Source organism: Coregonus lavaretus (genome assembly GCF_964263955.1).
Source record: "Coregonus lavaretus genome assembly, chromosome: 3".
Lineage (NCBI taxonomy): Eukaryota > Metazoa > Chordata > Actinopteri > Salmoniformes > Salmonidae > Coregonus > Coregonus lavaretus.
Window position 1 is genome coordinate 15380669 of NC_139990.1, and position 26566 is coordinate 15407234.

Consider the following 26566-nt stretch of genomic DNA (forward strand, 5'->3'; position numbering starts at 1 on the left):
GAGAGAGAGAGAGAGAGAGTGAGGGGGAGTGAGAGAGATTATGTGGAAACAACTTTGATTCAACCAGTGTGTGCCCAGCTGTTAGTGACCATGAAGAAGTCTCCAAACCGTCCTCTTCTCCTCACATTCTTCCTGCTGCTACATTTCACCCACCCACCACAGGCATCTGGAGTAGCCTGCAACTCCCTCCCACACTATCTCTGCTGCTAAGAAAAACACATAAATACTGTACTGTACCTGCAGCATCTTCTGTTGAGGCATAACATAGGTATTTCCATTTGCATATATCCATATCAATTAGGCATGACACATCTGGATGGTTTTGGTTGGTTTCAATGTAAAATGCTAATTATTATGATAAGATGTTCGACTCACACCAAAGCTGTGTTTAATTTGTAGAGAATAAAATGTGGTTGATGTGATGGTGTCGCTGTAATACAACGCTACCACATGGCGGCGTTGTAGACCTATATTTGACGACTTGATTGCCGGAGCAAAGTGAAGGGTTATTTTTTAATTCTTTGCCCGCTACGTCAGCTGTAGCGGCTCAAATTGCCAGTGTGTTTTGCATGGGGGGGCGACTTGTTTCAGCAAGGAAATCAGTCATCAATGGGCTCGAGCGGACAACTTTGGAACAGTCCTGCCGCGATCACTCACTACAAGGATTTCCTCTGATAACGGGAGCTGGACTAAAACGTTAAAATGTATAGCGGAGTGTTTCTACTGATGCTGGTCGTCGGGATCTACGCTGATACTATGGACCAAGGGCCAACAGGTAAAGAAAATAACGTTTTTGTTTATTGGAGTCACGCATTGCACTGCTGCGCACCTGTGAAAGGACAGTTGGCTGGGCTGTCCGTGGCAGTTGTGGGCACTGACTGGGCACATGATTCTACACTGTAATAAACATGCATCCTAATAAGTAGGAAACTAGAGTGCTATTATTCGTTTTATTTATTTTTATGTTGTGAAAGGTAATCATAGCCGTTCTTATAATTTGGTCGGACGGTCGCGTCTAATTACTGAAGATAACTTCCAATAAAGTAGTTTATTGTTTTAGTCGTTGAAATTAGCCTACAAGGATATCCAAGAACAGTTTTTTTCAGTCATTTCGAGTCTGTGACCTGTCGAAATAGGGTACGCAGTACTTTTTGTGGCTATGGGAAAATTAGCTCTGTTGAGTTAAACTCAGTCTATTCTTCACAGGAGACATGTCAACTCAGTCTATTCTTCACAGGAGACATGTCAAGTGTCACAATGTTTTGTTACGGGTGGCAGGGGCAGTGATGAATTGTAGGAATGTGATGGCATACCATTTCTCAGGTTGGAATAGTTTAAAACATCGCACTCAAGTTTTCTCTGAACTGCATTGTGCAATGTTATTGTCATATAATTAAGAGATTCTGATCAATCAATTAAATTGAAATGTAAATGTTGTTATCGGTTGTTTGAGATTAAGCAACATCATGGGATGAGATTATTTCTGTTAACGGTCAATTCGATTAAAACATCCGCACGTTCCATTGTGTGTTATGATTTGATTGCTGAAAGCAAACTCGTCTATTATTTAACTCTGTCACTCACGCAAGCACAAACACACGCACAGTTATTTCATGGCACATACCACGTCCAATGCTTTATGCATCAGTTTCACTGTCATGATACCTAATACAATGACAATGTGTGTTTTTAATTCTGCAGAGACAGGTCTGGGAGGCCTACAGCAGTGTTTGTCGTGAATTATCTTTATCGTTTTCATTGTGGAATATACAGTTGTCTAGTTCCCAAGGAACGTTTCTTTAAAGGGAAAATTCCCCAAGGAACGTTTCTTTAAAGGGAAAATTCCCCTGGTGACATTCCTGGCTCAGCTGAACCTGAGTGTTAGAAGTGAAAGTGTTTGTTTGTAAGGCAGGGGCTTGGCCATGTCTAGATTAACTTTACATTTCATAGTACTAAGACAGTGTAATAGTATATCTCTATGTAGTTAAAATAGTGGATTGGAATCCCAGACTCTGTGGGCACATTCTCCATGTGACAGTTGTATGTTATAAATACTCCGGCACTGCTGGGTATCTCTTACAGACAAGCCAATCAGAACCTTTACTAGTTACTGTTATTGTATACTACATATAACTGTCTGTATGCATTCCCACTCCCTCCATAGTAGTGTTTCCCCTTGATTATTCTCCATGTGGGGCACATGCAGTGGCCTCCAAAGCAACATCTAGGCCCTCTGGCACCAAATCCAGGTGAAAGCTATGATCCCTTATTGATGTCACTTGTTAAATCCACTTCATTCAGTGTAGATGAAGGGGAGGAGACAGGTTAAAGAAGGTTTTTCAAGCCTTGAGACAATTGAGACATAGTTTGTGTATGTGTACCATGCAGAGGGTGAATGGGCAAGACAAAATATTTAATTGAACGGGGTAAGGTAGTAGGTGCCAGGCGCACCGGTTTGAGTGTGTCAAGAACTGCAACGCTGCTGGGTTTTTCACGCTCAACAGTTTCCCGTGTGTATCAAGAATGGTCCACCACCCAAAGGACATCCAGCCAACTTGATAGTACTGTGGGAAGCATTGGATTCAACATTCAGTGTCCCTGTGGAACGCTTTCGACACCTTGTAGAGTCCACGCTCTGACGAATTGAGACTGTTTTGAGGGAAAAAGGGGTGCAACTCAATATTAGGAAGGTGATCATAATGTTTTGTACAGTCGGTGTAGTGACGCTTCCTGCCGCAGTGGTCTGTTTATAGTACATGTATACCTTACTGCTGAGACTGTCTGTGTCTGATTGCACTAACACACACAGGTCTATTAATCCAGGCCTTGCTTCTTGCTTCTCATATAGCTGATTGAGGCTGAGCAGGGCTTGCTTTCCCTATAGTTATACCTGATTGAGCAGAGCTTGCTTTTCCTATAGTTGCATGGTGCACCCTCTGAGTGCTACCTGATTGAGTAGATTTGCTGGGGTAAAAGCACTCCTTGTCAGATCACTGCATAGCAGCACCTGTTTGTGTGTGTGTGTGTGTGTGTGTGTGTGTGGCTCAGAGGAGTTAGAGTAGTAGAGAAGGTAATTTAATCCGGCAGGCCCCTATGTCTCCAACTCTCTCTCAGTACTGACATGCAGCCAGTGTGAAACACACCGTGATTGGGGGTGTAGAGGGTGAACGTGGGAAGGGAGACCACATGGGAACACACTCTGATGGGAGAAAGTGGGTGGGTGCCAGGCTTGGGGTTATACCAAGGACGAGGGGCTTTAGAAGTGCTGGCTGTGCTGTGTACAGTGGTGTGGATCGGTCAGATTTTGTATCATACAGAAAATGGTTCAACACTCACAAAGCTCTCTTTGGGGAACACAGCTTGGAAAGGAGAAAATGGGAGCACAAACACAGAGAGAAGACTGATGGACGTTTCTCTGATTGGTCTTTCACATATTATGACCTTCCGGGCTACCTTGTTATATTTTTAGGCTTTTATTTTGCTGAACTGTACTCTTTCTTCCATCCCTATGAAGACTTTAATCTGTCTAGCTCTGACACTTCTTCACCTGACTAGAGAGAGAGAGAAGTCACTTTTTAAAATTAGACAGCTTTAATGGACAGACGACTTTAAGACATCTTTAGAAACGGACCGCCTTCTTCCCTCGCCTCAAATGGATGGGTCAACACACGCTGAGAGAAACTGTCTCACCGCGAAGCAGTCAGGCGGATAGATAGAATGACTCTTCAAAGCTTTCCCTATTACACGACCACACACAGTTTAATTGCCACAACTGTTAGCACTTCAGCTATTTATGTATATAGTTCTAAGGTTCGTCATTCAGCTTGCGGACCAACATATTTGTTGGTAAAGCTGCAGCTGTGGCTTTTTGCAGCCGGTTTGAGTGTTCAACATGAATTTTAAGTTGCTTGACATTTGCATTTAATCACCAGAGTTGAGGACCTTTGTGGTGCTGCTGAAAAATTCCATCAGTTCAGCTGGAATTAGGCATAGGACTTGGCAAAGCTCTGCTGCCTTTTGTATAGGACTTCTGAGAGTCACTCAAATATATACACTACCGGTCAAAAGTTTTAGAACACCTACTCATTCAAGAGTTTTTCATTATTTTTACTATTTTCTACATTGTAGAATAATAGTGAAGACATCAATACTATGAAATAACACATGGAATCATGTAGAAACCCAAAAAGTGTTAAACAAATCAAAATATATTTTAAATTTGAGATTCTTCAAAGTAGCCACCCTTTGACTTGATGACAGCTTTGCACACTCTTGGCATTCTCTCAACCAGCTTCACCTGGAATGCTTTTCCAACAGTCTTGAATGAGTTGCAACATATGCTGAGTACTTGTTGGCTGCTTTTCCTTCACTCTGCGATCCGACTCATCCCAAACCATCGCAATTTGGTTGAGGTCGGGGGATTGTGGAGGCCAGGTCATCTGATGCAGCACTCCATCACTCTCCTTCTTGGTCAAATAGCCCTTACACTGCCTGGAGGTGTGTTGGGTCATTGTCCTGTTGAAAAAGAAATGATAGTCCCACTAAGCCCAAACCAGATGGGATGGCATATCGCTGCAGAATGCTGTGGTAGCCATGCTGGTTAAGTGTGCCTTGAATTCTAAATAAATCACAGACAGTGTCACCAGCAAAGCAACCCCTCACCATAACACCTCCTTCTCCATGCTTTACAGTGGGTAATACACATGCAGAGGGCATCTGTTCACCCACACCGCGTCTCACAAAGACACGGCGGTTGGAACCAAAAATCTCCAATTTGGACTCCAGACCAAAGGACACATTTCCACCAGTCTAATGTCCAGTACTTGTGTTTCTTGGCCCAAGCAAGTCTCTTCTTATTGTTGGTGTCCTTTAGTAGTGTTTTCTTTGCAGCAGTTCGACCATGAAGGCCTGATTCACACAGTCTCCTCTGAACAGTTGATGTTGAGATGTGTCTGTTACTTTGAACTCTGTGAAGCATTTATTTGGGCTGCAATTTCTGAGGCTGGTAACTCTAATGAACTTATTCCCTGCAGCAGAGGTAACTCTGGGTTTTCCTTTCCTGTGGTGGTTTCATCATAGCGCTTGATGGTGTCAGCGACTGCACTTGAAGAAACTTTCAAAGTTCTTGAAATGTTCTGTATTGACTGACCTTCATGTCTTAAAGTAATGATGCACTGTTGTTTCTCTTTGCTTATTTGAGCTGTACTTGCCATAATATGGACTTGGTCTTTTACCAAATAGCGCTATCTTCTGTATACCCCTACCCCCTACCTTGTCACAACACAACTGATTGACTCAAATGCATTAAGAATGAAATAAATTCCACAAATTAACTTTTAAGAAGGCACACCTGTTAATTGAAATGCATTCCAGGTGACTACCTCATGAAGCTGGTTGAGAGAATGCCAAGAGTGTTCAAAGCTGTTCAAGGCCAGGGTGGCTATTTGAAGAATCTCAAATGTAAAATATATTTTGATTTGTTTAACACTTTTTTGGTTACTACATGATTCCATATGTGTTATTTCATAGTTTTGATGTCTTCACTATTATTCTACAATGTAGAAAATTGTACAAATGAAGAAAAACCTTTGAATGAGTAGGTGTTCTAAAACGTTTGGCCGGTAGTATATATATTTTGTTTCTCTTTTTGTCTAAAAGTGATTTCCTCTTATCGTTCCCGGTCGGGGCTGGGTCTCGGCAGTGGGGATGTTTGGCAGAGAAGTCTATTTTCTCATAGGGAGCTGAGCTGAATGGTGGAATGGAGGAAGTGTGAGGAGAAGAGGTGGAGGGAGTTTGAGGAGAAGAGATGGAGGAAGTGTGAGGAGAAGAGATGGAGGAAGTGTGAGGAGGAGAGAGATGAAGTAAAGCTGTGTTGTTCCTGACAGACGTTAATGTCCCAGCCTCCTATAGTCTCTAAAGTCCCTAAAAGCATCTCAATCCGTTAGTGGATGGCACTTTCACAGTGTGTGTGTGTCTGGACACAAACAGTGAAGGAATTGACACGTTTTCACATGATGTTGTTATTTTATTTCTGTCTGTCCAGCAGAGAACTTGATTCATACCTTTTTACTATAAAAGTCAGCAATAAAACACTGACTGGCGGGGACGTTCTCTGTGAGTGTGAGTGTGTTTGAAAGAGAGAAAGTGTGTGTGAGTGTGAGAGAGAAAGAGAGAGGGAGAGAGCGAAAGAGAGAGGGTGTTTGTGTGCATGCTACAATGTGTGTGTGGTGTACAGCAAGGGGCAGACATGCCAGCTTTGTGTGCTCACTTTAAGAAGTATCCTTTAGAGTTTGAGCTTTTAGCAGACAGGCAGACAGCCAGGCAGTGGTTCAGGTAGTCAGAGACAGGAAGGTCTCTCGGTCGCAGAGGTGGTCGTCATTTAGACCTGTCGTCATATCATCACGGTGACTCACCTCGTCTCTGACGCTGATCACCCACGACCGCTCCACGCTACCGTGTCACAGCACCAGTGCGTTCACCTGCCATCGCCATGACGCCCGTCACCGCCACACTCCCTGAAAGGAGCTGACAACATTCCCCGACCGCTCGACGCCCCCGACCTGCAGGGGCCAATGGGAACAAGAAGGAGGGGGATCCTCTCTCAGCTCTGCTCATCTGTCACTGTGCTTCTCTAGGTGGAAGCTAGTTAACCAATAATGTGTTGCTGAGTCCCTGAACACCACCAAGCCACCATGTTAGACAGATGGCTGTGTGTCAACAGGCCCAACACAGCACAACACTACCTGTCAGATTATTTAATGCCTTTCGACATTGGATAAGATACGTTTACTCAATACAAGAGGAAAAAGACTCATGATCTGTAATCAACTTAGTGATCCAGATAGCCATGGTCTTCAGTTATTCGTTTATGTGAAGCCTGTCATCAGACAAACAACTGACTGAAAGAGCAGATTTCAAGTCATTAGAGTGGATGTTTCTCTTTAGATTGATATTTGAATGTGTTGTGGATGAGGAGGAGGGCAGGGTAGATTAAAAGGACTCAGCAGGATTGTGGGTGAAGCAGATAATACATTCAGTGTGTCTGTGACAAATCAACTGTTCTAAAAGCTGTTGCTTATCCCTCTCTTTGGAAAGTTGGCGTCTGTGACAGATATGCAGAGTGACTGCCGAGTCCCAACGGATTGGCTGGGCTTCATCTGCTGCCGTGGCAAGAGAGGAACTCAGAACTTGGAGAAGCTGCCTGAACTTGTCCAAAGTGTCCAGACTTGTGAACTACAGGACAATGCTCGAGAATAATCTGTTGTCACTCTGTATGCTTTTCAGCAATGCTTAGTGTCAGGAAGGTACTAGTGACAGGGAGCCTCTCTCTTTCTCTCACTTTCTTGTTCTCTCTTTCTCTCTTTCTCATTTGAGTTTTTCAAACTGTCCAATGAGCTCATATCTAATGTGAGTGATGCTTCAGTAGCAAACAATTAAGCACCTGGTTCTAGTGAGAATAACTGTATTGCTGTAAATATGACTACGTTGTGAGCTGTGTCCCAAATAGCACTCTATTCCCTACACAGTGCACTACTTTTGACCAGGGCCCATAGGGCATATTGGGAGTAGGGTGCACACACTTTGTTGTGTCTCTAATCAAGAGCCTGGCAAGTGTCACTTTTATCCAACAAACACATTCATAAGAACTAACTAATTGAAATTCCACATCAGTCCAAATCATTCATATTCTTTATGGGTTTTGTTAAGGATCATTTGCTCAGACTGATGGAGAAGAAATCATTGCCAATATGATTAAAAGGAGCACTTTGGAGCTACACAGCAGAAGGATGAGAGAGTTGTAGTGTCTGTCATCTGTTTATTTGGAGTGGCTGTGGGGGTGTAGTTGTAGTAGGATGCTACCACAGATAGAACAATGAGACAGATATTTCACTGGATGTATAAATGTGAAGCATCCGGTTGGCGTTTCCACTCACTACCAAATAGTGAGAATAAGTCTACTGGCGGGCAGTGGCAGAATATGGAACGAGATGGATTTTGGCCGACATTCTGCAAATTTTCTCATCGATTAAACATTTGATCTCAATACAGTTTTCTGTTCCCAAAACTAAAATCTGTTATGAACAGAGTGGACTAAGTTTTGTAGACTTTACCCCTTGCAAAAGTTGTACAAAATTGCGCCGTTTAGAAGGAGTGCAGAGGCAAATTGAGTTATTGCACACGCGCACTTCACAGAGTGGGCGTTCCCTAATGGAAATATGCAGGTGTATACTAGAACGCGCCAATAGGATATCGCTAACATGTGCTTGGCTCTGCCCACCTCCTTCCTTGTTGTGCCCACTATGACTCATTTGTTCTCATTGGAAACGATAAGCTGTGGTCTATCTTGGTTTAGTTATTTAAAAAAATTATGCTACCTGAGAGGAGATATACACCACAGACAATAACTCTGCTGTGATGTCTGTCCATTAAGTATCAGTAGCTCTGATGTGATCTCTGTCCATTTAGCATCTCCCAGAACTGCCACCTGATTGCTTCTGTCAGATGCCACTGGCTCCGCTACAGCCACAGACAGCTAAACGTTCATGAATTGTTCTTTATGAATATTCTTCGCCTCACCTCCATGTGAATGTTTACTTTCTGTCGCTCAGCCAAGTATCTCTAACGATTTGCTAGCCATCAAACTGCCAGTCTGCCCTGACCTGCCCACTACTCTGATTGATGACAGTTGAAGTTGATGCTGTCGTTGACAGTGACAGAAAATAACAGAAAAAAAAAGACTGGTGTGTTGTCCTGATTTCTGCTGTGTGCAGCTGTAACCATGGCAACGGAATCAGCAGCAAAGTCCCTGGGTCAAAGTTTACCCGCATGATGTGTTCTGGCAGCACTGTCAGTGTCAACGACTGTCTTTGAAGATGGAGATGACAGTTGGACCAAACGCACGGAACAAAAACATCCCTCTCGAGTCGCTACTTTATGAGTTTTGCCCATAGCTTTGGGGTATATAATTGGAAGAGGGCCACAAGAAGCAATTTCTTATCGTTTTTCTCTTCAGTTCTTGATCCTCTGTCTCCCTATCTTACCCTTTCTCCGTCACCTCATCCCCCCCCCTCCCCTATCTGCATTTCTTTCTCTTCTTTTCATCTCTCCCTCTCCCACCATATTAAAATAATAATCCCTGTTGTAATAAATGTCAGAGGTCAGCTGTTAAGTGCAGATTAACTTGTGTTGGGAGATGTACTATTGACTATATCCTGCACACTTAATGATAACAGCCCTCTGTTATAGCATGACCTTAAAAAGGCCCCCTCTACGATAAGGAACTCGACCTAAGGAAGGGTTGTGTCCCCTGGCTGCTGTAGGAGATATTAAAGTTGACAAAGTACTTGTTTAGAGTTATCAAATCAATCAAGTTGTCCATCAAGTTGGAGTAAAGGGGGGGTAGAAGGATTACTTTATCCTATCCCATGTATTCCTTAAAGAGGTGGGGTTTCAAATGTCTCCGGAAGGGGAAGTAGATCAATGGCTTCATTGCTAAAATCTCTAACTAACCCTTTAATATGGAGGAAATTACAGTCATTGGAACTAATTACAATTTTTTCTGTATAGAAGATTATTAGCCGGTCTAAATGGTAAGAAAAAACATGGAAAAACTGTTTGTGTCAACTTAAATGACCAAAACCAGATAGAAAGCATGCATTGAACTATAAGATTTTTTAAATAATATCATATTTTAGAACTAATAAAAGCTAGAGAGTCAGGGAGAATCAAATTACAAAAACAGGGCATTCAGTGCACATGCCCATTTTGTTATAATGTTTGAGCAGAGGAACACAGCATTAGCCATGACAAAATGCATAGAATTGCTGGAGGTTAGCTTCAAAACGGCAACATTTTCTCTCAGAATCAATGGAAAAATGTGTCGAATTGCAGAAAATTTGCTTTACAACAGCTAAATGTTCCCTACGCCGCCAAGATACCTTTCAAGCTCATTTTCTTATAGTTGAACACACCAGGGGCCCTGGAGACTGTAGACAAGCCCTCTATTAATTTACAGCGGGTCCCTCACTTGTTCGGTTCAAGAGAGAAAACAAAAGAGAGGGATGAGGAGGAGGAGGGGGGGTGGTGTAGACTATAGCCAGGGCTTTGCAGAGTTTTAATCATTCCCCTCTTGTACATTGCTATTTATATTGTAAAGGCAAACACAATAGATATATGTAAACTCAGCAAAAAAAGAAACGTCCCTTTTTCAGGACCATGTCTTTCAAAGATAATTCGTAAAAATCCAAATAACTTCACAGATCTTCATTGTAAACGGTTTAAACACTGTTTCCCATGCTTGTTCAATGAACCATAAACAATTAATGAACATGCACCTGTGGAACTGTCGTTAAGACACTAACAGCTTACAGACGGTAGGCAATTAAGGTCACAGTTATGAAAACTTAGGACACTAAAGAGTTATTTCTACTGACTCTGAAAAACACCAAAATAAAGATACCCAGGGTCCCTGCTCATCTGCGTGAACGTGCCTTAGGCATGCTGCAAGGAGGCATGAGGACTGCAGATGTGGCCAGGGCGATAAATTGCAATGTCCGTACTGTGAGACGCCTAAGACAGCGCTACAGGGAGACAGGATGGACAGCTGATCGTCCTCGCAGTGGCAGACCACGAGTAACAACACCTGCACAGGATCGGTACATCCGAACATCACACCTGCGGGACAGGTACAGGATGGCAACAACAACTGCCCGAGTTACACCAGGAATGCACAAGAAGAGGAGACTCCGGGATGCTGACCTTCTAGGCAGAGTTGCAAAGAAAAAGCCAAATCTCAGACTGCCCATCTTAATCTTTTCTTTTTATTGGCCAGTCTGAGATATGGCTTTTTCTTTGCAACTCTGCCTAGAAGGTCAGCATCCCAGAGTCACCTCTTCACTGTTGACGTTGAGACTGGTGTGAAGCTGCCAGTTGAGGACCTGTGAGGCGCCTGTTTCTCAAACTAGACACTAATGTATTTGTCCTCTTGCTCAGTTGTGCACCGGGGCCTCCCACTCCTCTTTCTATTCTGGTTAGAGCCAGTTTGCGCTGTTCTGTGAAGGGAGTAGGACACAGCGTTGTACGAGATCTTCAGTTTCTTGGTAATTTCTCGCATGGAATAGCCTTCATTTCTCAGAACAAGAATAAACTGACAAGGTTCAGAAGAAAGTTATTTGTTTCTGGCCATTTTGAGCCTGTAATCGAACCCACAATTGCTGATGCTCCAGATACTCAACTAGTCTCAAGAATGCCAGTTTTATTGCAGACAATTACATTGATGGAAGTTACAATATATCTGCAATATTAAAGCTGATCTGATTTGCTTCTAATTGTTGTATTAAAATAATGATTAAGTATAATCATACTTTTGGGAAGATAACAATGTGATTTTTGCATTCTAGATGAGATGATTGTTTTCCATATTGATTTGTTCTCAGTCAGTGGCCACACCCAGATGAGCAGAAACATGATGAAATGCCCCCTTTTATACTCAAGTATAAAACCCCTCATGACGAAATTCACCTCAGACCAAGCAGATTACGGTATAAACCGGATGTTGCAAATGGTTGAATTTCTACCAGAGCAGGAAGCGTGAAGCTGAAGCTACACGGCTTAAAATGGTTAGACCAGGAAGCCCCACGGCTTAAAATGGTTGATACTCTACAGACCAGCAGACATAAAGCGTGAGCTAAACGGTACAAAATGGTTAAACTCTACAGACCAGCCGACATGCAACACGAGCTGAATATGGCAAAATGGTAAAAGTCTGAAACACTCAACCTCTACACGAAGAAGAAGACAATGCACTAGACCTTAGCATTACCAGTCTGCAGCTGGCATGTATAGTCGTCTAGTGAACTTTCACTAAAGGCACGAGTTGGGAAGGACAATCCCTCTCCGACAACCGTTCGTACATCTGAAGTATCTATTCTAACAGATCAACTCTACGAACTACAGTGTACGCTGAAGTATCCATCTAACCACCACTACGACCAGAAACTCTTCCAAGGACATTGGGATTTCTGGTGGGAAAACCAGAGTCCTACATCATCAACTCAACTATCGAGGACAGCTACACATAAATACATGTTACATTTCTAATCCGAATGAGCTGTTAGTGGGGTTTTAAGCATTTGTATTTCCGTGAGCGTAGTTTCCAAAGTAACCACGACAGTTTGAATCTCTGTCTCTCCCTTCCACTCTGACCCTCCTTCTACCCAAGCATTCATGCTATTGTTAGTTCAGTCCACTAGGGAACTGTTTTCATTGTATTACATTAGTAATCAATAACCTATGTGTGTTTGTATTGTGTTATTATTAAGTTAGTTAGTAAATAAATAATTAGCCAATTTGTGTATTGCTGATTCATCAATAAGGTTAGGGTTCTTGCAGGTTCAAGGATTATGCGACGTTCAGAATGAGACTGATAAATATCGATATATAACATATATATCTTCTAAGAGTTTAATTCGGGAGATGGTAACTCGTTAAACAACTTATTCCGAGATGCCCCAAATTCCTAATGAGTTAATTGTTACATTATTAATTGAATCGAGTGACAATTAAACATAGTTAATTGATTCGATAAAAACAGTCAATACATTAAAGTAAGTCAATTCACGACACAAGACAACGCAGGAGTGGCTTCGGGACAAGTCTCTGAATGTCCTTGAGTGGCCCAGCCGGAGCCCGATCTAACATCTCTGGAGAGACCTGAAAATAGCTGTGCAACGACGCTCCCTATTCAACATGACAGAGCTTGAGAGGATCTGCAGAGAGGAATGGAAGAAACTCCCCAAATACAGGTGTGCTAAGCTCGTAGCGTCATACCCATGAAAACTAGAGGCAGTAATCGCTGCCAAAGGTGCTTCAACAGAATCCTGAGTAAAGGGTCTGAATACTTATGTAAATGTGATATTTCCATTTTTATACTTTTAATAAATTGGCAAAAATGTCTAAAAACCTGTTTCTGCTTCGTCATTATGGGGTATTGTGTGTAGATTGATGAGGGAAAAAAACAATTTAATCAATTTTAGAATAAGGCTGCAACGTAACAAAATGTGGAAAAAGTCAAGCGTTCTGAATACTTTCCGAATGCACTGTATGCTAGATTTAGAGTTATTTGGCAAATTTAGTTGTGAATAATACAAACCTTAGAATGTCTTAGAAGTCAAAACATATATGGGCTGCATGGTGCGACTATAGGCTATTGATGATTTGAGAAAGTAACAAAAAAAAGCTTGCGCTCTGTTCCTTACCTCAGGCTGCACAGCTGTTCTCTCATCAAGTGATCATATTTTGGGGGCGCTAGAGAGCGTGCTATGGAATAGATGTGTTTTGTTAGAGCTTCGCTCAATTTTGAAACAAATTCATATTTATCTTAAACTCTCACCACCTGTAACTTCAAACATTGTCTGGCAATATGACAAAGGGAAAAGGCACCAAAAGAAGGGGCGCTAAACAAGATAATTTGAAGGAGACAGACAACGAACCGATTTCAACATCACCGACCCACGAGGAGTTAGCTGAAGATGCTAGCTCCCAAGAGCTCCCCACAGAACCTACTCCAAGTGATCTACTAGCCGCTATAAACTCACTAAGCAAGAAGTTGGACACAAGGTTGGCTGATATCTCAAAGAGTATTGGGACTTTGACTGAAACTGTGAAGGCAACCAAGGGCAGGGTGCATGAGGTCGACCAGACTACATTTTATCACGAGGCCAGGCTACAGGACATAGAGAAACAGTGCACAATGTTCAAAAATGACAACAAAACCCTGAAAGCCCGACTGGAAATGCTCGAGTCGCATTCAAGACACCCGAACATCCGAATATGTGGGATCCAGGAGGACACTGAGAAAGGGAAACCCACTGAATTGGTTTCGGAGCTGATATCTTTAATCCACCAGGTCTACTCTGTGCCCGGCCACATAGTGACCGGGCACAGAGTAGACCTGGTGGATTAAAGATAGTCAGTTGGACCTGCAATGGCTTGGGTCATGTCGTGAAACTGGGCGCTGACATAGTGCTTCTTCAAGAAACTCAAATTAAACGCTCGGCTCAGGCCAAACTAAGAGTTGGTTGGATCGGTCAGATATACCAGCCTAATTTTGATGCAAAAATGAGAGGGGTAGCAATCCTGATAAGGAAAAACATTCCTTTTATTTACTCATCCACGATTTCAGATCCTAATGGTCGGTACATTATTGTGGTTGGTACAGTGAATTCGATACCAATAACCTTGGTCAATTTATATGGACCCAACCTTGATGATCAAATTTTTTTTTAAGGCCTTACCAAATATCTTGGATACAAGTGTTATTGTTGGAGGCGACATTAACTGTACGTTAGATCCTCTTTTAGTTAAACCGCTATCAAGGTCACTTCAACAATCAAATGCCAGTGTCTGTCTAAATACATTGATGAAGAACCTTAACATTGTCGATATTTGGAGACTGACGCACCCAACAGATAAGGATTATTTTAATTTTTTTGCAGTTCATAAGTCATATTCCATAATTGACTATTTTTTGTTGGACTCCAAACTAATTTCAGCAGCTGCGTCGGTTACCTATCACCTGATTCTAATTACGGACCATTCTCCGCTGTCCATGGTGCTGAAACTCAACAATCTGTCTGAAGGTCGGTGACCGTGGTGCTTAGACGCATACTTGTTGAAAGATGAGACTTTTTGTCAGTATTTGAAGGAGCAGATTGCTTTTTTCTTCTGAGCTAACGACACGGGGGATGTTGACGACTCTACCCTTTGGGAATCTCTCAAGGCTGTGATTAGAGATTACATTATTTCATATACATTGGAGAAGAAGAAACGCGCCAATACTAGGCTGAAAGAAATTGAAAGAGAGTTAGGGGAAAAGGAGAACGTTTTTAGAACGAATTCCTCAAATGCAGTCCTTGAGAAGATCACAAAGTTGAAATATGAATACAATACCATCCTTTCGAAATGGGTGGCCTCTTTACTTGCAAGAACACAACAAAGTTATTTTGAACTGGGTGACAAACCACATAAATTATTAGCAAGACAGCTAAGGCATGTACAGGCATCTAGAGCTATTCATAAAATAAAAGACAAGAATGGTAAAATAGTAACAGATCCGCAGGATATTAATAAATGCTTTGCGCAGTTTTACTCAGAGCTATATCAATCGAAATGCGATGCTACTGATCCACAAGCGATGGAACGCTTTCTCACTGAATGTGAACTTCCTAAACTAGACAGGGGGGCAGCTGCTGCACTCGATGCCGGGATAACGTTAGAAGAGATTAACACAGCGATAGCACAATTTCCAAACAGCAAGGCCCCTGGGCCCGATGGATATGTAACATAATTCTAAAAGAAGTACTGCGTCAGTCTAGCTCCACTTATGTTGCGAATGTTTAAACATTCAAAAGAAAATGCCAAACTCCCGCAAACACTGTATGAGGCTACTATAGCACTGATCTTGAAAAAAGATAGAGATTCCATGGAGATGTCGTCTTATCGCCCCGTGTCGTTGCTCCCCATAGAAAATAAGGTGTTGACAAAGATATTGGCAAACCGATTGAAAAAATATGTTTCTGACATCATACACCCTGACCTGACAGGTTTTATCCCAGGCCGACATATATACTACAATTTGAGACGCCATTTCAACGTAATGATTAGTCAAAAGGCTCATATTGCAATTTTGGAAATTGGAGACTGTACCTACCTTTGAAATGTGGTTATGGGATTTAGGGAATGTAATGCATATGGAAAGGATTTGATACAATACCTCCAAAAGAAGTCCAATGTTTTACAAAATATGGCAGCCAATACTGGATAAATGGTCTAGTCCCGCTTCATAACTGGGTTGATGCTCTGCTGCTACACTGTGCTGTTTTCCACGTAATATTTATTTTTGGCTTAACTACACTGCTTTTACTGTCTATATGCTGTCTTCTTTTAATATGTACCACCTAATAGGATTGTTTATTTTTTACTGTATGTGTGAGTTTTGTTTTGTCCTCTAAATGTGCCATCCCATTCAACAGTACAATGAATGTCAATGTTTGTATCGCTGTCTTTTAAAAAAAAAAAATTATTGGAAAATAAGAAACATATTATTTTTTATTTTTTAGTGATCAAATTTTCACCCATAAGACTATTGTCAGTTTAATCTGGTCTTTACTAATATGTAAAATTAGTTTAGATTTAGAATGGCCTATCATCAAATGGGCAGGAACAGGGTAAAAAGACATGTCATCTGTATGCTCTCAAATTGCAAATGGAAGCTGCGAGCTTTCACACCGGTCCGTTTTGTAGGCTACTTCGGTTTTATAGCGGAGCATGTGCTTAATATGAGTGGCTGAGAAATAAATATAAGAACACTTATTTCACTCCATGTATCAACCACTGTTTGAGGAGCTGCTCAAAATATGAAATTCCGCAAAAACTCTGTATGCCATGGGCTCTTCAACCCTGTTCCTGTAGCTACCCAGTGCTTAATTTGGGAAACCAACTGAAATCTGTTAGGGAACATCAATAGTAACATGTTTTCGCAACAAAACATATTTCACTAAACTGTTGACAGCCCATCTGCATGCTCAAGAAAGGAATAAAGGAGCGAGAGGAGGAGATTGAAATGCTTGGTGGTGAGATATCCTATATAACTGAAGGTAATGTGTCACTCAATTCTGAAAAAATATGTAAAAAATCCCTATTACCAGGCTATTCAAAATCTAATACTAATTCACTAATTGTAGGCTAGCTGTAAGCCGCTCTGCACAATCAATGAACCAACAGCATCGCCTAGGGCTATACTTTCTTTCCCAGACTCATGGATAGAAATGTTGGAGCGTAGCATAATGTAACCAGTCCAACCAGTATGCATAATAATACAGTCCACACTCAAAGGCAATTACTCCAATTTGTTTAATTTTGGAATATAGGCTAGACCAATTATGTACCAAAGACATCTTAAATCAGTTTTATGTTTTTCTGCTGTGCGTAATATGTGGTAGGCTAATCATTTTAATTCAGGTTTTTGCATAAGCTCTAATATGCATATGGCTGTTTTGAATTAATCATCACCGTAGAAAGCGCTGTCCATTTAGTTGTGCTAGGCTTTGAAACAACATCCACAACAACCATGTTTTACACTGTTTCAACCTGCTGTTGAACTTCTTTCTTCAAATTGATCATTACAGTGAGGTGAGTTTTAAAAGTTTGATAGGCCTACTGTTTTGATGATAAGTGTTTGATGTGATTTCCAATGCATATGCATTGATGTCATAGTGGTTAGAGGGACAATAGAGCCCTGAGTACCAGGCCATTAGGACCTGATGGTAGTTAGCAAATTGGGTACTACAAAGGCATGTCCATAGTGCATAATCTGCGTTTATTAGGAGCGCAGATCAGGGTTAACTCTCTCTCTCTCTCTCAATTCAATTCAATTCAATTTCAATTTAAGGGCTTTATTGGCATGGGAAACGTATGTTAACATTGCCAAAGCAAGTGAAGTAGATAGTAAACAAAAGTGAAATAAACAATAAATATTAACAGTAAACATTACACTCAGAAGTTTCAAAAGAATAAAGACATTTCAAATGTCATATTATGTATATATACAGTGTTGTAACAATGTGCAAATAGTTAAAGTACAAATGGGAAAATAAATAAACATAAATATGGGTTGTATTGACAATGGTGTTTGTTCTTCACTGGTTGCCCTTTTCTTGTGGCAACAGGTCACAAATCTTGCAGCTGTGATGGCACACTGTGGTTTTTCACCCAGTAGATAAGGGAGTTTATCAAAATTGGGTTTGTTATCGAATTCTTTGTGGATTGCTGTAATCTGAGGGAAATATGTGTCTCTAATATGGTCATACATTTGGCAGGAGGTTAGGAAGTGCAGCTCAGTTTCCACCTCATTTTGTGGGCAGTGTGCACATAGCCTGTCTTCTCTTGAGAGCCAGGTCTGCCTACGGCAGCCTTTCTCAATAGCAAGGCTATGCTCACTGAGTCTGTACATAGTCAAAGCTTTCCTTAAGTTTGGGTCAGTCACAGTGGTCAGGTATTCTGCCACTGTGTACTCTCTGTTTAGGGCCAAATAACATTCTAGTTTGCTCTGTTTTTTTGTTTGTTCTTTCCAATGTGTCAAGTAATTCTCTTTTTGTTTTCTCATGATTTGGTTGGGTCTAGTTGTGTTGTTGTTGTTGTCCTGGGGCTGTGTGGGGTCTGTTTGTGTTTGTGAACAGAGCCCCAGGACAAGCTTACTTAGGGGACTCTTCTCCAAGTTCATCTCTCTGTAGGTGATGGCTTTGTTATGGAAGGTTTGGGAATCGCTTCCTTTTAAGTGGTTATAGAATTTAACGGCTCTTTTCTGGATTTTGATAATTAGCGGGTATTGGCCTAATTCTGCTCTGCATGCATTATTTGGTGTTTTACGTTGTACACAGAGGATGTTTTTGCAGAATTCTGCATGCAGAGTCTCAATTTGGTGTTTGTTCCATTTTGTGAATTCTTGGTTGGTGAGCGGACCCCAGACCTCAGAACCATAAAGGGCAATGGGTTCTATAACTGATTCAAGTATTTTTAGCCAGATCCTAATTGGTATGTCAAATTTTATGTTCCTTTTGATGGCATAGAAGGGCCTTCTTGCCTTGTCTCTCAGATCGTTCACAGCTTTGTGGAAGTTACCTGTGGCGCTGATGTTTAGGCCGAGGTATGTATAGTTTTTTGTGTGCTCTAGGGCAACGGTGTCTAGATGGAATTTGTATTTGTGGTCCTGGCAACTGGACCTTTTTTGGAACACCATTATTTTTGTCTTACTGAGATTTACTATCAGGGCCCAGGTCTGACAGAATCTGTGCAGAAGATCTAGGTGCTGCTGTAGGCCCTCCTTGGTTGGTGACAGAAGCACCAGATCATCAGCAAACAGAAGACATTTGACTTCAGATTCTAGTAGGGTGAGGCCGGGTGCTGCAGACTGTTCTAGTGCCCTCGCCAATTCGTTGATATATATGTTGAAGAGGGTGGGGCTTAAACTGCATCCCTGTCTCACCCCACGGCCCTGTGGAAAGAAATGTGTGTGTTTTTTGCCAATTTTAACCGCACACTTGTTGTTTGTGTACATGGATTTTATAATGTCATATGTTTTTCCCCCAACCCCACTTTCCATCAATTTGTATAGCAGACCCTCATGCCAAATTGAGTCAAAAGCTTTTTTGAAATCAACAAAGCATGAGAAGACTTTGCCTTTGTTTTGGTTTGTTTGTTTGTCAATTAGGGTGTGCAGGGTGAATACGTGGTCTGTCGTACGGTAATTTGGTAAAAAGCCAATTTGACATTTGCTCAGTACATTGTTTTCACTGAGGAAATGAACTAGTCTGCTGTTAATGATAATGCAGAGGATTTTCCCAAGGTTGCTGTTGATGCATATCCCACGGTAGTTATTGGGGTCAAATTTGTCTCCACATTTGTGGATTGGGGTGATCAGTCCTTGGTTCCAAATATTGGGGAAGATGCCAGAGCTAAGGATGATGTTAAAGAGTTTAAGTATAGCTAATTGAAATTTGTGGTCTGTATATTTAATCATTTCATTTGAGGATACCATCAACACCACAGGACTTTTTGGGTTGGAGGGTTTGTATTTTGTCCTGTAGTTCATTCAATGTAATTGGAGAATCCAGTGGGTTCTGGTAGTCTTTAATAGTTGATTCTAAGATTTGCATTTGATCATGTATATTTTTTTGCTGTATGTTCTCTGTTATAGGGCCAAAAAGATTGGAGAAGTGGTTTACCCATACATCTCCGTTTTGGATAGATAGATCTTCGTGTTGTTGTTTGTTTAGTGTTTTCCAATTTTCCCAGAAGTGGTTAGAGTCTATGGATTCTTCAATTACATTGAGCTGATTTCTGACATGCTGTTCCTTCTTTTTCCGTAGTGTATTGTTTTAGTGATTCACCATAGTGAAGGCGTAGGCTCAGGTTTTCTGGGTCTCTATGTTTTTGGTTGGATAGGTTTCTCAATTTCTTTCTTAGGTTTTTGCATTCTTCATCAAACCATTTATCACTGTTATTACTTTTCTTTGGTTTTCTGTTAGAGATTTTTAGATTTGATAGGGAAGCTGAGAGGTCAAATATAGTGTTTAGGTTTTCTACTGCCTGTCTCCCTCCCTCTGTCTCCCTCCCTCCTCCTCCCTACCTCTACCTCCCTACCTCTGCCTCCCTACCTCTGTTCTACCTCCCTCTGTCTTCCTCCCTTCCACAACCTCTCTCCCTCTGCCTCCCTCAGTCTCCCTCCTTCCCTCTACCTCCCTCTCCCTCCCTCTACCTCTGCTGGTTCACTGTAAGAAATAATAGTATACAGCCTGGAACTAAAGTTACCTTACCACAGTACCTCACTAAGAAATAATAGAATACAGCCTGGAACTAAAGTTACCTTACCACAGCACCTCACTAAGAAAGAATAGAATACAGCCTGGAACTAAAGTTACCTTACCACAGCACCTCACTGAGAAATAATAGAATACAGCCTGGAACTAAAGTTACCTTACCACAGCACTTCACTAAGAAAGAATAGACTACAGCCTGGAACTAAAGTTACCTTACCACAGTACCTCACTAAGAAAGAATAGAATACAGCCTGGAACTAAAGTTACCTTACCACAGCACCTCACTAAGAAAGAATAGAATACAGCCTGGAATGAAAGTTACCTTACCACAGTACCTCACTAAGAAAGAATAGAATACAGCCTGGAATGAAAGTTACCTTACCACAGTACCTCACTAAGAAAGAATAGAATACAGCCTGGAACTAAAGTTACCTTACCACAGCACCTCACTAAGAAAGAATAGAATACAGCCTGGAACTAAAGTTACCTTACCACAGCACCTCACTAAGAAATAATAGAATACAGCCTGGAACTAAAGTTACCTTACCACAGCACCTCACTAAGAAATAATAGAATACAGCCTGGAACGAAAGTTACCTTACCACAGCACCTCACTAAGAAAGAATAGAATACAGCCTGGATTGAAAGTTACCTTACCACAGTACCTCACTAAGAAAGTTACTTCTAAGGATGAGAAAGTACACACGCACGCACACACACACACACACACACACACACACACACACACACACACACACACACACACACACACACACACACACACACACACACACACACACACACACACACACACACACACACACACACACACACTTCAGGCTTCATTTAGCAGTGAAGGTTAAAAGTATAGCCATAATGTGTGTTACTGCAGTGCCAGCCAGCTCCCCTGTGGCTCCATACTGCAGACTAGATCATCCCCCTAGTGGGAGCTGTGGAGCTGCTATGGTCCTAGTCCCTGGTGCTGTGTACCTGTGAAGCTGTGCAACTCTGCTGTGAAGCTGACAGGGCCAATAATGTGCTGTGAAAGTCTGCGGTGCACTACCCTAATCAGAGCTGTGGAACCACAGTGCTAGCCTGGTGCTGTAAAGCTGTGAAGCTGACAGGGCCATCACATAGCACTGCTGGGCTCTCACAGTGTGGAACGACCCTGACTCAGGAGTGACCTCCAGCTCAAGCTGGGCTGGCAGCAGAAACTAAGGGCTCTGGGGTGGAGATAAAGGCTGGGGTTCTGGCAAGGGTAAATGGGGCAATGGGATGGGATTTGTATGTTTTTCACATAAAAATGCACGTTTCTGGTTTTACTCAATATTTGAATACCATTTTAATGTGTTCAAAAAGCATGACATTCGAAAATGCTAATTCAATTTAATATACTGCAAAATCTGAACATTTAATTGGGAGTAAAAAGAACAGCAAGGGGAAATTGTGTTTAATTTACTTGATTTTCATAATATATCCTATCAACTTAAGAATTTTAAGTTGTTGCAACAACTTGCTATGGGGCTCCGTTTTTTAAAGGATCATTGGTAATTCAACATTTCTTGACTTTTTGATACTTTTACACAATGTTATATGCATGTTTGAAGAAAGGGGTGGGTGGGTGGGTGGGTGGGTGGGTGGGTGGGTGGGATGTATTTAAGCCCGGCTAGGCTGCAAATGTAAAATACAGAGTTCTCTCTCCTCAGACTATTCAAGATAACACTAAAGGGTTTTAATGAATAGGTATGAAGACTCCCTTGACAGTCTCACACTCTGACAGCCGGCCATAATGATGTTGATATGTCAAATATGCTTGTGAGAATAATGCTTTTCTGAGCAATTTCCTTCAACTCTATGAAAAACTAAATCACTGACATGTGAAATTCCTGTGTTGAGGATGGGTTAGCTGATCTAGGGAGGGGGAACCAGCCTTTTCAGACCGGTTAGGCAGCTGAAGTTATCCTTTTTGAAGGCAGACGGGGTAGTGAAGGTGTGTGTGAGTGTGTGTGAGAGGGCTGTAGGGGGTAGCCACACCTTCCCTGAGGTAGACTAGTGGGTTCATTGCTGTTGGATTGGTGCAGCAGGGTTTTGTTCTGGGCTTGGTTTCAGGGTGAGAGTCCATTCAGAGGCGAGACTGTCGGCTACGGGATTTATTCCGGCCCAGTGAGCTAGAGTAAGCAAGGAGAGGAGCTGTGTGTGTGTGTGTGGGGGGGGGGGGCTGGGGCTTCACTAGAGGATTTAACTTACAGTATATTGGAATGAGGGAGCACCTCGCTCAAACTGAGAGACGAGTGCAGGGAAGCAAGACGATACAATCTCTCATTATCAGAGTCTACAGGATGGAGAGAGATGGAGAGAGGGAGGGGGAAGAGGGGGTCTAAAAGAAAGTAAGAAATGTTTGTGTGTGAGAGAGACCAAAGAGAAATCCGGTAAAGAGAGGAAGAATTGGAAGATGATGGAAAAGAAGGAGATCCAAAAGGAAAGAGGGGCTGAGAGAAAGTGAGATGAAGAGATGAGAGGGTCAGTGACAGTGTTAGGACAGAGAGGCTGTTGTTTTCTATGAACACAGGAGAGCCTCTGTCTTCAGCTGCAGTCTTCTAAGCTTCAGTCCCTTATTTGTCCCAGAGATGCCCCCAAAGGGGATAGAGAGATGAGGAAGAGACTGGAGCCTAGCTAAAGCCCAATGAAGCCGCCCCTGTTTAAGACAGAATACTTTACATTTCTCACTCTCCTTCTTTCATTAGTGTAGGGATCTGTCATACGTCTCAAGGCAGCAGCCTGTTTTAGAAACCATTAGGTCTCAGTAAGATAGAAGTCATTTGTCAGGATATGATTTAGTGACTTTTTGTGTGTGTGTGTGTGTGTGTGTGTGTGTGTGGTTGTGAAGCACAGTGAGGACTTCTCTGAGCTGTCAGTAGAGAGAGTGCAGCCTATTCTCTTTCCTGGCCATTCCTGCCTCGGTGTGTGATTGTGTGTTTGTGAGTGTGTGTGTAGTTCTCTCCTGGCCCCTTGCCTGCCTCTGTCTTCTGTCTCCCTATAAGAAACAGCAATGGGAGTGTCTGTGTGTTACCCATGGGTTGAGCTACACTTCATTCTCACAGACCAGGTGTCAAGACAAAGAGCAGCTGCAGCATCTCTGTGTCAAACCATCTTTAGTGTGTGAGTGTGTGTGTGTGTGTTTGACTCTGGGATGGGCTCTGCTAAATCAAATCAAATCAAATCTTATTTGTCACATGCGTCAAATACAACAGGTATAGGTAGACCTTACCATGAAATGCTTACTTACAAGCCCTTAACCAACAATGCAGTTCAAGAAATAGAGTTAAGAAAATATTTACTAAATAAATGAAAGTAAATTAAACAATAACGAGGCTATATACAGGGGGTACCGGTACTGAGTCAATGTGCGGGGGTACAGGTTAGTCAAGGTAATGTGTACATGTAGGTAGGGGTAGCAGCAGTGTAAAAACAAAGGGGGCCATTTTATTAATTGTTCAGCAGTCTTATGGCTTGGGGGTAGACACTGTTTTGGACCTAGACTTGGTGCTCCGGTACCGCTTGCCGTGCGGTAGCAGAGAGAACAGTCTATGACTTGGGTGACTGGAGTCTTTGACAATTTTTTGGGCCTTCTTCTGACACCGCCTAGTATATAGGTCCTGGATGGCAGGAAGCTTGGCCCCAGTGATGTACTGGGCTGTACGCACTACCCTCTGTAGCACCTTAGGGTCGGATGCCGAGCAGATGCCATGCCAGGCGGTGATGCAAACGGTCAGGATGCTCTCGATGGTGCAGCTGTATAACCATTCGTGGATCTGGGGACCCATGCCAAATCTTTTCAGTCTCCTGAGGGGGAAAAGGTGTTGTCGTACCCTCTTCATGACTGTCTTGGTGTGTTTGGACCATGATAGTTTGTTGGTGATGTGGACACCAAGGAACTTCAAACTCTTGACCTGCTCCACTACAGCCCTGTCGATGTTAATGGTGGCCTGTTCGGCCCTCCTTTTCCTGTAGTCCACGATCAGCTCCTTTGTCTTGCTCACATTGAGGGAGAGGTTGTTGGCCTGGCACCACACTGCCATGTCGCTGACCTCCTCCCTATAGGCTGTCTCATCATTGTCAGTGATCAGGCCTACCACTGTTGTGTCGTCAGCAAACTTAATGATGGTGTTGGAGTCGTGCTTGGCCACGCAGTCGTGGGTGAACAGGGAGTACAGGAGGGGACTAAGCACGCACCCCTGAGGGGCCCCAGTGTTGAGGATCAGCGTGGCAGATGTGTTGTTGCCTACTCTTACCACCTGGGGGTGGCCCGTTAGGAAGTCCAGGATCCAGTTGCAGAGGGAGGTGTTTAGTCCCAGGGTCCTTAGCTTAGTGATGAGCTAGTGGTTACTATGGTGTTGAACGCTGAGCTGTAGTCAATGAACAGCATTCTCATATAGGTGCTATTTTTGTCCAGGTGGGAAAGGGCAGTGTGGAGTGCAATAGAGATTGCATCATCTGTGGATCTGTTGGGGCGGTATGTGAATTGGAGGGGGTCTAGGGTTTCCGGGATGATGGTGTTGATGTGAGTCATGACCAGCCTTTTAAAACACTTCATGGCTACCGACGTGAGTGCTACGGGGCGGTAGTCATTTAGGCAGGTTACCTTCTGCCTTATCTCTGTTTCAGGGTTAGAGATGATGAATGAGAGGAGATCATGGATGGTCTTCAGGCTTTATAGTGTTTCTTTAGCCTGCCTGGAGCGTGACCTTGAAGAGAACCAGCAGACAGATAGCTACACTATTCACCTCTGTAATTGATGTTCTCTGGGCTTGCTCTTTCACCACTGTAGGTGCATCCTAATTGGCATCCTATTCCCTATGTATTGCACTACTTTTGACAAGGGTGCATATAGGGAATAGGGTGCCATTTGGGGACGCAACCTGTAGCTGCAGAGGAGTTGGAGTTGAAATGGAGCAGTGGTCCATGTAACCAACCCAGACCTGTCCTCTTGAGACTATTGCACTGTGTACATTTTTCCGGTCAAACTAAATCAAGCACAGTTCAAGTATGAAAGTATTTGACATATGTATTTGACCTGTGCTGTGATCTTCAGAATTTTGTTATTAAGAATACATCAAGCTTTTTGTCAACAAACTATCTCCCTGGGTGACGTTTTTCTAGTTGACAAGCGTCACCCTTGAGTCAGGCAATAGTGTCAGTCTCACCCTTACTAGATTACTCAGGCTCTATAAGGCTCATGTGGTTGTTCCCCCTAGTCCTACATTCTGTTTCACCTGATGTGATGTGTGGGTTTGTTTTCCCCTGAGTAAAGGAAGAGGAGGGTAATTTGGCTTTGAGTCCCTCCCTCCCTCCCTCCCTTTCTCATGTTCCTTCTCTGTTCTCATCTGGTCACTGGGCGTCCTCTAGTCTCCTCTCTCTGATCTGTCTAGCTGGTAAATTCTCCCTGGGATCCCCTCAGGGGCCTCCTCTCTCTATGGGCTGAGTTCTGTCCCACAGGAGCTGCTGCGTGTATGTTGGGATGCCTTCTCTTCTGTGTGTATTTATAGAGGCAGGATCCTTCCAGTTCCTGTCCACACCACACTGTCTTCTCTCTCTCACCACCGTGTCTGAATTAATCAAAGTCAGAAAGACAACAGGGCTGTCAATACATTTCCCTCACTGCATTTCCCTTAACGCTTATAAGGGTCTCGGTACATATCGGCTCTCTTGCAAAAGTGTGCATCTGTGTGTGTATGTATGTGTGTGTGTGTGTGACCAGATTTTTAAGGATCAGTAGCTCATTAGTGTTGTGTTTGTCCTCATCGATCCAGACCACTGCTGCTAGAGCCACACTGCTACTGCCCTCTGAGTCCCTCTGGACTACTACTGCTGACCACGGCTAACTGCTACTGCCCTCTGACTCCCTCTGGACTACTACTGCTCTCTGAGTCTCTTGTCTCCTCTCAAGCACATAGGCCAGGGGGATGGAGTGATGGAGGGGAGGAGGGATGGAGGAGACGAAGGGAATGAGGGAAGGATGGATGGAGGGGAGGAAGGATGGAGGAGAAGGAGGGAAGAAAGCAATGAGGGACAGATGAAAGGATTCTTGGGCTAGGTTCAGAGGAGTTTAGCTTGCCTGAGAGAACTGAAGTAAACTTTGTGTCTCAAGACTAGGGCCAAGCTATAGAGGAGACCAGACAGACACAGAAACA

At 42.7% G+C, this 26566-nt stretch overlaps 1 protein-coding gene across 1 annotated transcript in view; it reads left to right on the forward strand.

Moving 5' to 3' along the window:
- Positions 1-620: 620 nt before the first annotated feature.
- The window catches only part of LOC311122914 (receptor-type tyrosine-protein phosphatase U-like), a gene marked incomplete at its 3' end in the record, with an annotated part of 180994 nt that continues 155048 nt past the window's right edge, over positions 621-26566 (forward strand). Inside the window, exon 1 of the mRNA XM_084158117.1 lies at positions 621-775. Within this exon, the coding sequence (XP_084014243.1) occupies positions 703-775 (73 nt within the window). The 5' untranslated portion in view covers positions 621-702. The remainder of the gene's footprint in view (positions 776-26566) is intronic.